We start from the raw sequence: 14,312 nt of genomic DNA, 5'->3' as shown, positions 1-14,312 counted from the left end.
AAGTGTAGTATAGGTTCCTTGTACAGTCTAACATATATCCTATTAAAATTTGATGAAATCTTCGACCTATATCACATCTAAATCCTACTTTTGTGTGTTATGTGTCAATTCTCACTCTTTACATATACATTCCTTTGCTTCCCTTTCATTCAATACTTGATGGATCTTTCTGAAACTTTAGATCTATGATACTGAATATATTTGAGATGTGCCACAGGTGTCTGATTATTAAATATCGATGAGCTGAAGATATAGGACCTTAATCAGTAGAAATGGAAAGTATATGCACTGTCTCAAACTTCAGCCTATTTTGAGCTAATTCTGGGCATACAAAGCATGGGAATCTTTTCACATACACTCATAAATATATCCTGAATACCATAGAACACTTCCCTATCAAAGGGGCAAAAGTGCGAAGGTGTTTTGTACCCTAGGCCATTTTAAAATAGCCCTGGAGAAAGAGCTGTCACACATATACCCAAAAAAAGCGGTTTATTATATTATATTACACATTTATATACAAAACTACTGCTCAGATACAAGGGAGAGACCTATGGTGGTGTAGTGGTAAAGCTGCAGTGAGGTGGGAAGGGTGTGGGAATAATTGATATTGTGGGGATTCCAAAAATGGACGATGCTTTGGGTGTTGTGGGGTAATTCCCACAGTAGGTGGCCAAAAATGCGAATGTATGGTGTGTGGGAATAATGTGGGAAGGTATGAGGAACAATCTATCTTTGAGTGTTGTGAGGAAATTCCCACAGTAGGTGGTCAAAAAAGCGATTATTAGGGGTGCAAGCTTATTATGGGAGTGTCCTGATAGGATCCTCCACTGATGTATCAGCCCTACAAGTGTAGACACCTATGAGTTATTGGAATTATTGTATCTGGATTGCATTACTATAGTAGGTATTTAATGTATCATTCTTACAGTATGGCCTGTATAGTGCCCCACTCTTTTTTCCCATTATCACTGCGGACACCTTATGGCTGTACTTCTAACACTTCTTTTTCACCTTGTTGTTTCCTCATGGTCTCCTTTATCTCTGACTCATACTTTGTTTTCCCATGAACCTTCCTCTTCTAGTACTTGTTACCCTTCGCCCAGCTTGGTCTGTGCACAATTTCCTTACATATATAAACCCTAGCTACTTCTTGTACTTTCTCTAACTTGAATCTACTTGGTTCTCTTTCATACTTGAACTCTAGCTCCTTGGGAAGAAGGCTAGCCATTGTCCCATTTGAACTCTAGATCCTGCAGGAGTCTAGATGATTGCTCCTGAGGGAGGCATTGACTTGATAAGGCCCTGTCCTTGATCAACCTTGATCCTTGATTCCTTTATTGGAATGATGCTCTATCCAAGTTTGTAACATAAGTAAGCTGCAGTAGTAGTCAGTACTAAGTAAGGAATGTATGAGTAGTGTATGCTCACCTCAGTAGACTAGCAAGTCACTGAGGTAGGTAGAGTAAAGAGTGAATGGAATGAAGTTCATGCTTATCTAATACTATCAGTAATGTCCAGCATCTATGTAATGTTTGACTATTCAACACTTCCCCTCAAATGGTGTGTAGTCCTAGTGCAGCAGCAGCAAAATGTTTGGCCTTGACACTGGGCGGAGCTTTGGTAAGAGTGTTAGCAACCATGTCGTCTGTGGGACAATAAATGAGTCAAAGAGAACCTTGCTCAACAATAAAATGAATGTAGTGATAGCAAATGTCAATGTGCTTAGTTCAAGCATGATAAGTGCCACTCTTGGCAAGTGCAATTGTGGACTGATTGTCACAATGAAGAGTTGTTGGGTAAGTGAGTGGATGGAAGATCTCTTGAACAAAATGGCAAAGCCACATAGCTTCCTTGGCAGCATGAGTGGCAGTGACATACTCAGCTTCTGTGGTGGACAGAGTGATGAGTTCTTGCTTCTTTGAAGCCCAAGATATTGTGCCACCATCAAGGAGAAAAGCGTATCCAGAGATAGCATGTCTGTGCTCCTGTGATGCTCTATCAGTGTCTGTAAAACCTTCTAACCCATGCTTCCCATGCCCAAATGTAAGTGCCAGCTTCCTTGTTCCTACCAGGTAGTGGTAGATTCTCTTCACTGCTTCCCAATGTGCCATGCCTGGCTCTGTGCTGAATTGCACTACTGTTGATACCACAAATGTTATGTCAGGGCATGTACAGTGGCTCAAAAAAGTGTCTGAATGTTTATGTATTTTCAAGTAATTGGATAATAGCAAGCTAGCACCTGAGTACAATATAAAGGCATAGGGACAAGTCTAAAGGCTTGACATCATAGCTACAATCTGAGATATATATCGTGGGAACTAGACCATATATGTGCAAGATATGGTAATTCTAATCACATGACTCATTTGGACACTTTTTGACTTTATATCCAAATCACAAAATCTAACCATTCACAAATATTATTCTTAATAGAAGTGGTGCAATAATCAATATTTGGCCTTATTTTAATATTATTTATATATGTGAACCCACATAACATCATGAACTTTAACATAATCATCATACAGCCCATCTCCTCTGCTCCAAAGGATGATATCCTTATTCTCTGCTCCTCTAGTTTGTCTATGAGGCAAATTGCTTCCAAAACTGGTCCTAGCAAGTCTAATATTGCTATAATCATAAACCAGAACATGCTAGAGAAGGAAAATCATAAAATGGGATGGTCTTTCAAGCTTACTCTACAGCATAAGAGAGCTATTGTTCATTAAAGTCTATCTGGCAAGGCTTCAAATGTTGTCCATGCCACCAAGTTCATCAATTCCATTATCCCCACTCCCATTCCCACTCAAACAGTCAAAAACACCCTTAAGGCAGCCAATCTTATGGCTGTAACCAAGAAGAAAATGCCTCTTCTTTCAGCAGCCTATAGGGGCCTTTGCATTAAAGCACCAACATTGGACTATGGAAGACTGGAAGAAGGTAGTTTGGTCATATGAGATAAAAATCAATAGAATGGGGTCAGATGGCCTGGAATATGTGTCAAAAAAGGTAGGGGAACCATTAGAGGAAAGTGAAGTCAAGAATATACTAAAGTTTGGAAGATGAAGTATGATGGTAGGGGTTGTAGTAGATGGAATTGTGTGGGGATTCTTTGTGAGGTGGAAGAAGGCATGGATGTAGAGCAGTAAATCTCCATTCTAGAGGAGTGTCTACTCAGAAGCATGCAGAAGTCAGGAATTGATGAAGAAGACATTATCTTCCAACTGGATAATGACTCTAAGCATACCTCAAAGCTCATGAGATCAATGTTCTATCATTGCCAGCATAACTATAGCAATATTAGACTTGCTAGGACCAGTTTTGGAAGCAATTTGCCTCATAGACAAACTAGAGGAGCAGAGAATAAGGATATCATCCTTTGGAGCAGAGGAGATGGGCTGTATGATGATTATGTTAAAGTTCATGATGTTATGTGGGTTCACATATATAAATAATATTAAAATAAGGCCAAATATTGATTATTGCACCACTTCTATTAAGAATAATATTTGTGAATGGTTAGATTTTGTGATTTGGATATAAAGTCAAAAAAGTGTCCAAATGAGTCATGTGATTAGAATTACCATATCTTGCACATATATGGTCTAGTTCCCACGATATATATCTCAGATTGTAGCTATGATGCCAAGCCTTTAGACTTGTCCCTATGCCTTTATATTGTACTCAGGTGCTAGCTTGCTATTATCCAATTACTTGAAAATGCATAAACATTCAGACACTTTTTTGAGCCACTGTACCCACAGCTTAGTGCATGAGTGAGCCAACAGCTTCATGATAAGGTACATTCTTCATCTTGGCAACTTCAGCAGGTGTCTTTGGGGATTGGCTGTGAGATAACTGAATGTTGGGGTCCATTGGAATGGAGACATATTTGTTGTCAGCAAAGTTGTACTAATTGACACCATAAACCTGTGAGTAGCCTTTAGCAACAAGACATGCCTTATACTTGTTGATTTCACCATCAGCATTGTGCTTGATGTGATAGACCCATTTGCAGCTGACTGTCATATCCCACAATCCGAACTCACATTCCATAATATTCCCATGCCTTCTGAGCCTATGTCTGGACCCCATATCTGACTCATTGCCAGATCCCCTTCTGCTGTGTGCTCCATACCTCAGTAGGATCGACTCCACTCTGGATTTATCCCTGAGCTCCAGACCTCTGGATCCTCACTGCTAGCCTGATACATACCACCCTATCCTGTCCACCCTATGTGCACTCCATCCAGCAAGACATCCAGACTCCACCTCACCTTCTGGATCCTCAGATCTCTGGATATCAACCATAACTATCTCTGGATGTATTCCTGCCCTCTGTCTGATATCCTGCACCTATCCCTATTTAGACATCTCCGCCTTTCCAGCTTTCAGTTACCTCTTGTTCTGTCTTGCTTATTGATCCTTGTATGAGTCTTCATCTTCAAGTTCATTTACTTGTGTTCTGTCTTACTTACTAATGAGAAAGAGGGTAAGTGCTGAAAAGGCAAGACTCTAGCCTAGGGAAGCAATCCCTAGACTTGGGACAGAGACATAGGGGACAAATCCGAAGGTCCGGAATTCCAGCCTAGGGAGTCCATCCCTAGGCCTTACGGAAAAGGACAAGACTCAGATGGACTGAAGTCCAGAAGATGATTGGGCAGATCTAAGGTGATATTCAGACTGAGGACTCTACTGTAGTTGTACAGGGGTTATATACTAAAGGCTATCTGAGAGGATCAGTAAGCAAAGGAGTAAGGCTATGTATGAGCATGCGGAAACACATTGGTAAGTAAGACGGAACATAAGTAAATGAACTCGGAGATGAAACTAGTACAAGGATCAATCAGCAAGACAGAAAGAGAGATAACCAAGAACCAGAAAGGGGGAGATGCCTAAATGGGGATAGGCACAGGATCTCGGATGGAGGGTGGGAATGGTCCGGAGATAGTACAGTTAATATCCAGAGGTCCGGAGATCTGGGGATCCAGAAGGCAGGGCGGAAACAGGACTGAGATATGTGAGGTGGTGGAATAGTACAGTTAATATCCGGAGGTCCAGAGATCTGGGGATCCAGAAGGCAGGGCAGAAACAGGACTGAGATATGTGAGGTGGTGGATGTAGTCCAGAATCCAAGAGGAGGTAAAGTCCGGATGTCTTGCTGGACGGAATGTGCATAGGGTGGACAGGATAGGGGATCCAGGAATGAGTTGGATATGGGGTCCGGAAACAGGTCTGGAAAGTGTGGGAATATGATGGGATCTATGTCTGGCATACGGGATATGACAGTATCCCCCCTTTAAGGCCGAGCCCTCAAGGCCAAAGGATCTGGGTGTCTGAAATGAAGATGCTGGTATGTAGTAAGGAAGATGATGGACAGGGTTCCAGAAATTGGTTTCCGTGAAGGTTCCGGAGGTCTTGGAAGCATTCCTTACTTGTGCAGAGTTCCACCATTATGTCTGATACTTCATTTGGAAGTGCGCTGATTGCAAAGTGAATCCGAAGGAGACATATGCAGAGCTGGTGGTGCAGAATGGTGCAGGGACAAAGTGTGAGGACAGAATGACTTCTGGAGCGGAGGTACAGAGGTCTGGAGTGCTGGATGAGAGCTTGGACAAACATGGGAAGTCACAGAAAAGTCCTGCAAGACATAATTCCTTTTTCCGGAAAGGACTTACCAAGGTCTGGGATTGAACAGGTGCATTGGATGGAATCCGCCGGATATGGTTTATGGGCTTCCGGAAATTAGCCCCTAAGACTGGAAAGTTCCTGGGGAAGGGTATTGCACACTGCCACAGATGATAGCTGGAGTTACGGAATATGCTGAAGGTCATACTGCAGATAGCACAGATGTGTCCGGCTCACGATCTATGATAAGGCAGATGGGGTGGGTGGTGATCAATGTGATGTGACATGTGAGTCTATGAGGTTTGGGTGGGTTGGACAACATGATAGGGAGTCTGGAAAGGCAGAGGGTTGAAAACCACTGAGGATCAGAGATGTGGAGGGTCGGAAATACAGAGGAGTGTTGGAAAACACAGGGAGTTGGAAATGCAGAGGGTCGGATATGTGGAGGAGACACAGAGGGTCAGATACCACAGGGGGTCAGAAATGTGGAGCATCAGAAAATGTGGAGGGACGGAAAACACAGGGGGTCGGAAATGAGGATCATCAGAAATGTGGAGGAACAGAAAACACAGGGGGTCGGAAATGCAGAGTATCGGAAACATGAAGGGATGGAAATCACAGGAGGTCAGAAACATAGGGGTTCAGAAATCCAGAGGTCAGAAATCCAGAGGTTGGAAAACACAAAGGGTCGGAAATATAGGGGGTCGGAAATCCAGAGGTTGGAAAACATAGGGAGTCAGAAATCTGGAGGTCGGAAAACACAGGGAGGAAGGTTTTGCAGAGGGGATGTCTTCCCGGAGTTGTTCAATATCCATAAGTACAGCTGCTGGAGCGACTGAGTAGCTAGTATAGAGGCTCGTAAGGACGGAGCAAGCTGTTTGATGGTCCAGGGATTGGATGGATTGAAGACATCTGCAAATGCATGATTTTCCGATGGAACTCCGGAAATGTTCTAGGAAGTTCCGAGGTGAGTGGAGTGGTCCAGGAGTCAACACTGGTCAGATAGGAGAAAGATGCTGAATCAGACTGGATCCCTCTAGCTTACAAGTCCTGCAACAGGTGACTGCATTAACTAGGGATATTGGAGTGGTTGTATCAGCGGAGGTGACTCAGGGGAGTTTCAGAGTGGGATTTCCACTGGAAATGGTGGATGCGGACGGATTGGTGTGTATCTCGGATGAGAGTGTCCGGAAATCCAACCAAGTGTGATAGAATATTAGGGGTGTCATGCAGGAATTGTTGGAAAACTATCAATGGCAAGGTGGATGATGGATGGATGAGTCCGGACATATTCCAATGATGTGCGATGTGATGTGTGTGTTTTCCCACGGTCTTCCGGAGCGGATCCGGTGGACAATGTTCTATGGGACGGAGCAAGTGATTCCAGGTGGAAATGGGGTGAAGTGAATACTCGAGCAGAGTCCCTATCCCCCCTTTTGGGAGATGTCCCAAAAAAATTGGTGGAGGAAATTAGGCACAGGGTTCCAGCAGGAGTGTTGGAATGTCAATGGACCAGATGACAGAGTGAAATGATGGACAGATTTTTGGAGAAACTGGATGTGCATCACAGAAATGGACAGAATGGATGGAGGAGTTATGACACAAAGCAAGCCTTTGGTACAAAAATTTCCGGAGGTGTCACCAGTGCCTTTCCGGACATGGAGTGGACCCAAGAGAAGACACTTATTGCATGGTGAGAGAATTCAGGACAGGAGCGGAAATGATTATGAAGGCAGGAAAGAGCTAATGCGAAGCATATCCATTAAGATCCAGAAGGGTCCAGAGACAAAGGATGGGTCATAGGTAGGAGTGAGAGCTTCCATCAAGGAAACAATCAGGAATCCGGAGTTTTGAGTTCTGGAGTGGATGTCAGAAATGGACTACAGAGGAACAGGATGGAGGATGGATGGAAAATGTTGCAGAGTGGAAAAGTGACAGAGGATGAGGATGGATGTGTGGGGCAGAGGTTCGGAGTGGAGGTCTGAAGTGGAGGTCTGAAGCGGAGGTACAGAGCAGAGGTGTGATACAGAGGTTCGGAGGAATGAAGTGGATAGTGTGAACAGATCATCAGTGGACTGGATGGCAGAGGTTTGATGCAGATTTGAACGGGAATGATGGACAAGCTGCAATGTGAAGCAGGAGCTTTGGTGCTGAAAATTCCGAAGGTCCGGATGTGTCACCAGTGAGTGTCCTGGACTCGGAGGGAATCCCAGAAAACATATTGGTGAGGAAATACTGGATAGGACATGGAGTGGAAGTGGTATCAGCAGTGACAAAGAGTAAGCACAAAGCATATCCATGCTGATCTGGAAAGGTCCAGAGATGATACGGAGTTGTTCAGAGGTATAAGTGAGAGCATCCATCAAGAAAGCTTCCGGAAATCCGGAGTTATGAGCTCCGGAGGTATAGGGTTGAATGGAAGTCAGGGTTTGCTACTGCACAGCGGAAAGGACAAAGGATGGAGGATGAAGGATGGAGGTTGGATGGAAAATGTTGTGCAGTTGCAGAGGGGAGGTTATGGAGTGGAGGCCTTCATGAAGAAGCCACCAGAAATCCGGAGTGTTGAGGTCTGGAGATATAGGGGTATGACTGTCCTGGAAACGGTTGGAAAATTGGTACTTCAGAGGGGCAGGAAGGAGGGCTGGCAAGGACCAACAAGATTCTGGAGACTTGGATGAACAGAGGGTTTTCCAAGTCCTACTGCTGGAGAGTGTGGGAAACACTTTCTGGAGGTTTTTGCTTTCCAAAGCCTGAAGGCTTAGTGGTGGAAAGGCATAAAACGTCAGATGAGGAGAATGAGGATGGAAGTTGGTCAGGAACTTGCATGGGACGTAGCAGTCAGTGGAGTCCCTATCCCCCCTTTATGGGAGACATCTCTGATAGTTTAGGACAATACATGGAGAGTACTCTGGACTGTGGGAAAGGGTTCTGGAGCGGAAGTAGACATGGAGTGGAAATAGGGGTGTGGAGTGGAAAAGGATGCAGGAGTGGACATAAGGGCAGGGACCCAATGGAAACATTGTCAGAGGAAAACCAAACCCAAACACTTGGCAGAAAACTATCATGAAAGACAGATTTCTCTACAAGGAGGGTAATGGAAACCAATACAAAGTAACTGGGTGATGGTCCAGACATAATCCGGTGGAATGGACATGGCTAGCGCAGAGATAGGGGTTCCATGGGGAAGCAGACGAGAGACGTTGGAAGTCAATGGCATTTCCTATAGTAGTGCCCAGAAAAAAGGTTTTGCTTAATGCCCTGTTGATCAACGGATCATAGCGGGTAAGCAAGTGTATATCCTGAGTGGCACAAGGAGAATCCAAAGGAGTTGAATGGCGAAGCATTCCAGAGGTGACTGAGCCAGTCCAAAGCAACACATAGGCAGATCCATCTAGGATGAGCCATAGTGGGACAGAAAAAATGAGGTTTCGGATTCAGAGGAAACTGGAGGATGTCGGATATAATGGAATTGAGTCAGGGAGTTGCAGGGTGTGAAATCCTGCGACCTATTTGTTCTGCTGTGAGGGTGGCATTCCTGTTTGGCTTCAGGAGCAGATGTCATGATGACGGAGTGGAGTGGAAATGAATTCCGGAAAAAATGCGGACTTTCTGGAGGGTGTCTGGAAATGTGAATGCAGAGGAGTTGGAAGAGGAATCCATAGTTTCTGAGAGATAGGGGTCAGACTGGAATGAAGTATGATGCAACAGATCAGTATACTCGGTAAGGTGTGGGTTCAAATATACTGTTAAGGTTGTGTACTCAAGAGGGGTCGGATCTCATAGGAGCCATAGGTAGAAGTAAGTATACTCAGTAAGGCATGAGTCTGAATATACTGTTAAGAACCATGCTCAAAGGGGAGAGAGACTGACTCAGAGGGGCTTGGCCTCAGCTCATACACTGTGCCCCTTACCCGAGTATGTGCCCTTCATTTCAGAGGAAGTCCAATGATGGTCCGATGAAGTCTGGAGGACTTCTGGAGGCTGGCTACTCTGGTGGAGAGTGCGGGAGGACTTCCGGAGGAGCGCAGGAAACGTCCGGAGGAGCACGGGAGAGTTCTGGAGGAATGCAGGAAATGCTCAGGAGAGTTCCTGCTGCAAGGTAATACGTCTACAGGAAAACAGGATGGATGGATAGGATGTCCAGAGGTCTGGAGTACGGAGGACAGGAGGTCCGGAGGTATGGAGGATGGAATGTCTGAAGGTATGGAGGGCAGAACGTCTGAAGGACAGGATGCCCAGAGGTATGAGGGACAGGAGGTCTGGAGGTACAGAAGACAGGAGGTCCGGAGGTCTGGAAGGAATAGGGGCTACATCGGACGAAGTCCGATGTAGAAGCAAACAGAGGTAGACTACCCTAAGGTAGAGTCGGAGGGACGGGAAGTGGACCTAAGTCCAGAAAGAGGGTAAGTGCCGGACAGGCAAGACTCTAGCCTAGGGAAGCAATCCCTAGACTTGGGACAGAGACATAGGGGACAAATCCGAAGGTCCGGAATTCCAGCCTAGGGAGTCCATCCCTAGGCCTTATGGAAAAGGACAAGACTCAGACAGACTGAAGTCTGGAAGATGATTGGCAAGTAGAACAGGATCTAATATGATATTCAGACTGAGGACTCTACTGTAGTTGTACAGGGGTTATATACTAAAGGCTATCTGAGAGGATCAGTAAGCAAAGGAGTAAGGCTATGTACGAGCATGTGGAAACACATTGGTAAGTAAGATGGAACATAAGTAAATGAACTCAGAGATGAAACTAGTACAAGGATCAATCAGCAAGACAGAAAGAGAGATAACCAAGAACCGGAAAGGGGGAGATGCCTAAATGGGGATAGGCGCAGGATCTCGGACAGAGGGTGGGAATAGGTCCAGAGATAGTACAGTTAATATCCGGAGGTCCGGAGATCTGGGGATCCGGAAGGCAGGGCAGAAACAGGACTGAGATATGTGAGGTGGTGGATGTAGTCCGGAATCCAAGAGGAGGTAAAGTCCGGATGTCTTGCTGGACAGAATGTGCATAGGGTGGACAGGATAGGGGATCCAGGAATGAGTTGGATATGGGGTCCGGAAACAGGTCCGGAAAGCGTGGGAATATGATGGGATCTATGTCTGGCATACAGGATATGACAGAGTACAACCTTAACAAAATGTCAATTTGTCAGAAAAGAATGCAGCTGATCCTGCATGGCTATATTCAAGATCCTTGGTGATGGATGGCAATTTCAAGGCCGAGCATCTGTTTCCAGCAAATCCAATCAACAAGGTAGCATTGACTGATGGCCTTGGCTTTATGGTTGGCAATGCCCAGTACAAAATGCATTTTGCTAAGGCACAGGACATTGTGCATTGATCTGACTGCAACAACCACCAAGCAGTCAACCAGGCAAATGCTTTGCACCACAAGCTGGAAGCCATAGGAATAGGTGGGTGTGCTTGCACAAGACATGGATGTTTTGTCCCACATTCAATGGTGGACTTTCAGAAGGGGGAAAAGTTCACCAACCAATATTTTACCTTGCCTGGTATGAACTCATTCACCAGTTGGCCAAAGACAGATGAACATGGATTATGCGTGATGCCAGGCTCTGGGGTACAACACCGATGGGATGGACCAGGCATTGACTTTCTATGACATAAATTGTCAATACCACAAGCATCTCCAACAGTGGATTGACAACTTGTCATATCTCAACCTTCCATGGGGTATGGAGGTTATCTCTGGCATTGGGCTCTGGCACATCCATGGACATCAAGACAAATGCTACATATGGTATGCATCAAACTTCATGACCAGTGCTGCCAGGATTGATGGCGAAATCATGGAGATCCTGTGGGCACCCTTGAACATCATATTGTCATATGCCATTCCAGACTCTCAACTCTAAATCTGCTTCTCTGGATATCCGGATCCGAGATCCAGATCTCAAATGATCTGATCTATCTTTATCTCCCTTCTGGAATCCAAACCCTATATAAGCGCCCAACTCCATTTAGACTGCCCCTGTCTCTGGACTCTGGTTAACCATGTTTTCCTTTTGATTATTGATCTGTTACATACATTTCATTTCTGGTGTTCATTATTTGTGATCCACCCTACTTACTAATAGACTCTGCATATGCTTCATACATAGCCTTTATGTTTGCTGACTGATTCCTATATGTTACCTACAGTATATAAACCTCCTGTAACTCTCGGAAATACTCCAGTTTGAATATCATCTTAGTTCCTGCTCATTCCTGTGTCCTCCAGACTCGAGATAAGTCTCTTGTCATATTCCGAGTCTTAGGATTGCATCCTAGACTACATTTCCGACTCTACCTTAAGGGTAGTCCATCCTCTGTTAGTTTCTAGTCCGGACTTCGTCCAGATTAGTCTTATCCGCTTGCCCAGGTAATATCCAGACGTCCATCAGATTTATCTCACGTTTCAGATCCGGACGTTCGTTATCTGCCCTAGTCAAATCCTGGAAACTCCAGACGACTGTTCTAGCCCCTGGAAATTAAGGGCACATACTCGGGAAAGGGGCACAGCATATGAGCTGAGGCCAAGCCCTTGTGATCCAACCCCCTTGAGCACGTGACCTTAACACATATTGCCATCAGCAAGGGGGATGTCAACCCCCCACTGAAAGGAATGTTTGGATTTTCAAATGAATGACTGCAATTTTATGAAGATGATATGCATCAGTGAGCTCTTTCATTTGACTTATATCACAAACTCACTATCATTCAGGCAAGTTTCTCTGCCAAAAATTCAAGGAGGCAGTGCAGGGAGTCCAAGAGTGCTGATATGCATTTGACTGATTGAGCAAGACCACTGATGATGATACCCTTGTCAAATGGGAAGCAGAGGCTGCTGCTACTCAGGATTACTGACTCCACAATCCCAGTGGTATGGACATATATGAAGTTCAATTGACTAAAGGTCTGTGGCAATAGAATAACCATTTACAATATGCTCATGGATGGGCAAAGCACTGACAAGGAAACAACAAGTTGCACCTATTAAATCGTCAGGCAAGATGGCTGGCTGGTGAGATCCATCGCAGGGCTGCAACATGGCTGGCATCTGGAATATCACTAGAGGAGGCACAAGTTGCCCTCCTGATTAATGTGAAGAAACTGGGAAAATGGCTGACCAATGTTCAGAAACTGGCTGTAGCTTGGTGCTGTGACAGACTGCAGGGTCAAATAGATGAATTTGTCAGGGTGGCATTGACATTTCTTGGTGATGAAATAGATGACTATGACCAGTTGGACCTCATGACTGTGATGTTGGATGCTGCAGAATTAGATTCTGCAGGGTCATCATCTGATAATCCTGATCAGCTGGACAATGGAGACTGATATGATATGCTGGTCGAGTTTACTCCCAAGACCATGGTTATTCCACTGCCCTCTGACATTGGTATTGAAAGATGTGCCAAGTGGGGCATCACTGACCTGGTGCTGCAAGAAATATCATTGGGAGAAGGTCAAGCCAATGATGCATTGCATGCTATCAGGGTTAACTTGGCTGACAAGGCTGTTCTTTTCCACACCACAGTTCGGTCGGCAAAGTCACAAGCTTGGTCAACCAGGGCATGGGCCCAGGTGCACTCAGTGGACAGGATCCTATACCTCAATGTACAGATCTACTCAAAATGCTGCAAGCAGCTTAATCACCTTGGTGCCGATGACTTATTGGCCAAGTTTCAGCCAATAGAGAAGGCCGACCTAAAGGCTACTACAGTGGTGGCAGACCCAAACATGCATGGTCAAAGGAATAGCACATTAGCTTGATTCCGGTCTATTGATGTGGAAGGAGATTCTACTAGCAATGACTGTGTTAAGAACCATGTTGCTCAAAGGAGAGAGACTGACTCAGAGGGGCTTGGCCTCAGCTCGTACGCTGTGCCCCTTACTCAAGTATGTGCCCTTCATTTCAGATGAGGTCCAATGATGGTCCAATGAAGTCTGGAGGACTTCTGGAGGCTGGCTACTCTGCTGAAGAGCGCTAGAGGACTTCCGGAGGAGCGCGGGAAACATCCAGAGGAGTGCGGGAGAGCTCCGGAGGAACACAGGAAGTGCTCAGGAGAGTTCCCACTGCAAGGTAATACTTCTACAGGAAACAGGATGGAGGGATAGGAGGTCTAAAGGTCCGGAGGACTGGAGGACAGGAGGATAGGAGGACAGGAGGACAGGATGTCCAAAGGTACAGAGGGCAGGATGTCCAAAGGACAGGAGGATAGGATGTCTGAGGGTTAGGAGGACAGAATGTCTGAAGGAACAGGATGCCTGGAGGTACGAGGGACAGGAGGTCCGGAGGTCCGGAAGGAATAGGGGCTACATCAGACTTTGTTCAATGTAGAAACAAACAGAGGTAGACTACCCTAAGGTAGAGTTGGAGAGACAGGGATTGGACCTAAGTCCGGAAAGAGGGAAAGTGCCAGAAAGGCAGAGCTCCGGCTTAGGGAATCAACCCCTAGGCCTGATGGGTAGGACAGACTTAGGTGGACCAAAGTCCGAGAGAGGATTGGGCAAGTCTAAGTTGATATTAAAACTGAGGAACTACAGGAGTATCTACAGGGGTTATATACTGAACAATATCTGAGGGGATCAGTAAGCAAAGGAGCAAGGCTATGTACGAGCATGTGGAAACACATTAGTAAGTAAGTTGGAACATAAGTAAATGAACTCGGAGATGA

The 14,312-nt window shown here is 45.3% G+C and overlaps 1 protein-coding gene across 1 annotated transcript; it reads left to right on the top strand.

The window, feature by feature from the left end:
• Positions 1–8,021: 8,021 nt before the first annotated feature.
• BJ212DRAFT_1304111 (uncharacterized protein) lies at positions 8,022–8,698 on the top strand (the record flags this gene model as incomplete). Its single annotated transcript, XM_041333549.1, has 2 exons — positions 8,022–8,214; positions 8,256–8,698. 2 exons carry the CDS (start codon positions 8,022–8,024, stop codon positions 8,696–8,698), a joined length of 636 nt encoding a protein of 211 aa, XP_041187186.1.
• Between the last annotated feature and the right edge of the window lie 5,614 nt (positions 8,699–14,312).

This window comes from Suillus subaureus (genome assembly GCF_016647635.1).
Source record: "Suillus subaureus strain MN1 chromosome Unknown BJ212scaffold_54, whole genome shotgun sequence".
NCBI classification, from domain to species: Eukaryota; Fungi; Basidiomycota; class Agaricomycetes; order Boletales; family Suillaceae; genus Suillus; species Suillus subaureus.
Note: the sequence above shows the minus strand (reverse complement) of the source record. Positions and strands in the feature narration are given on the sequence as shown.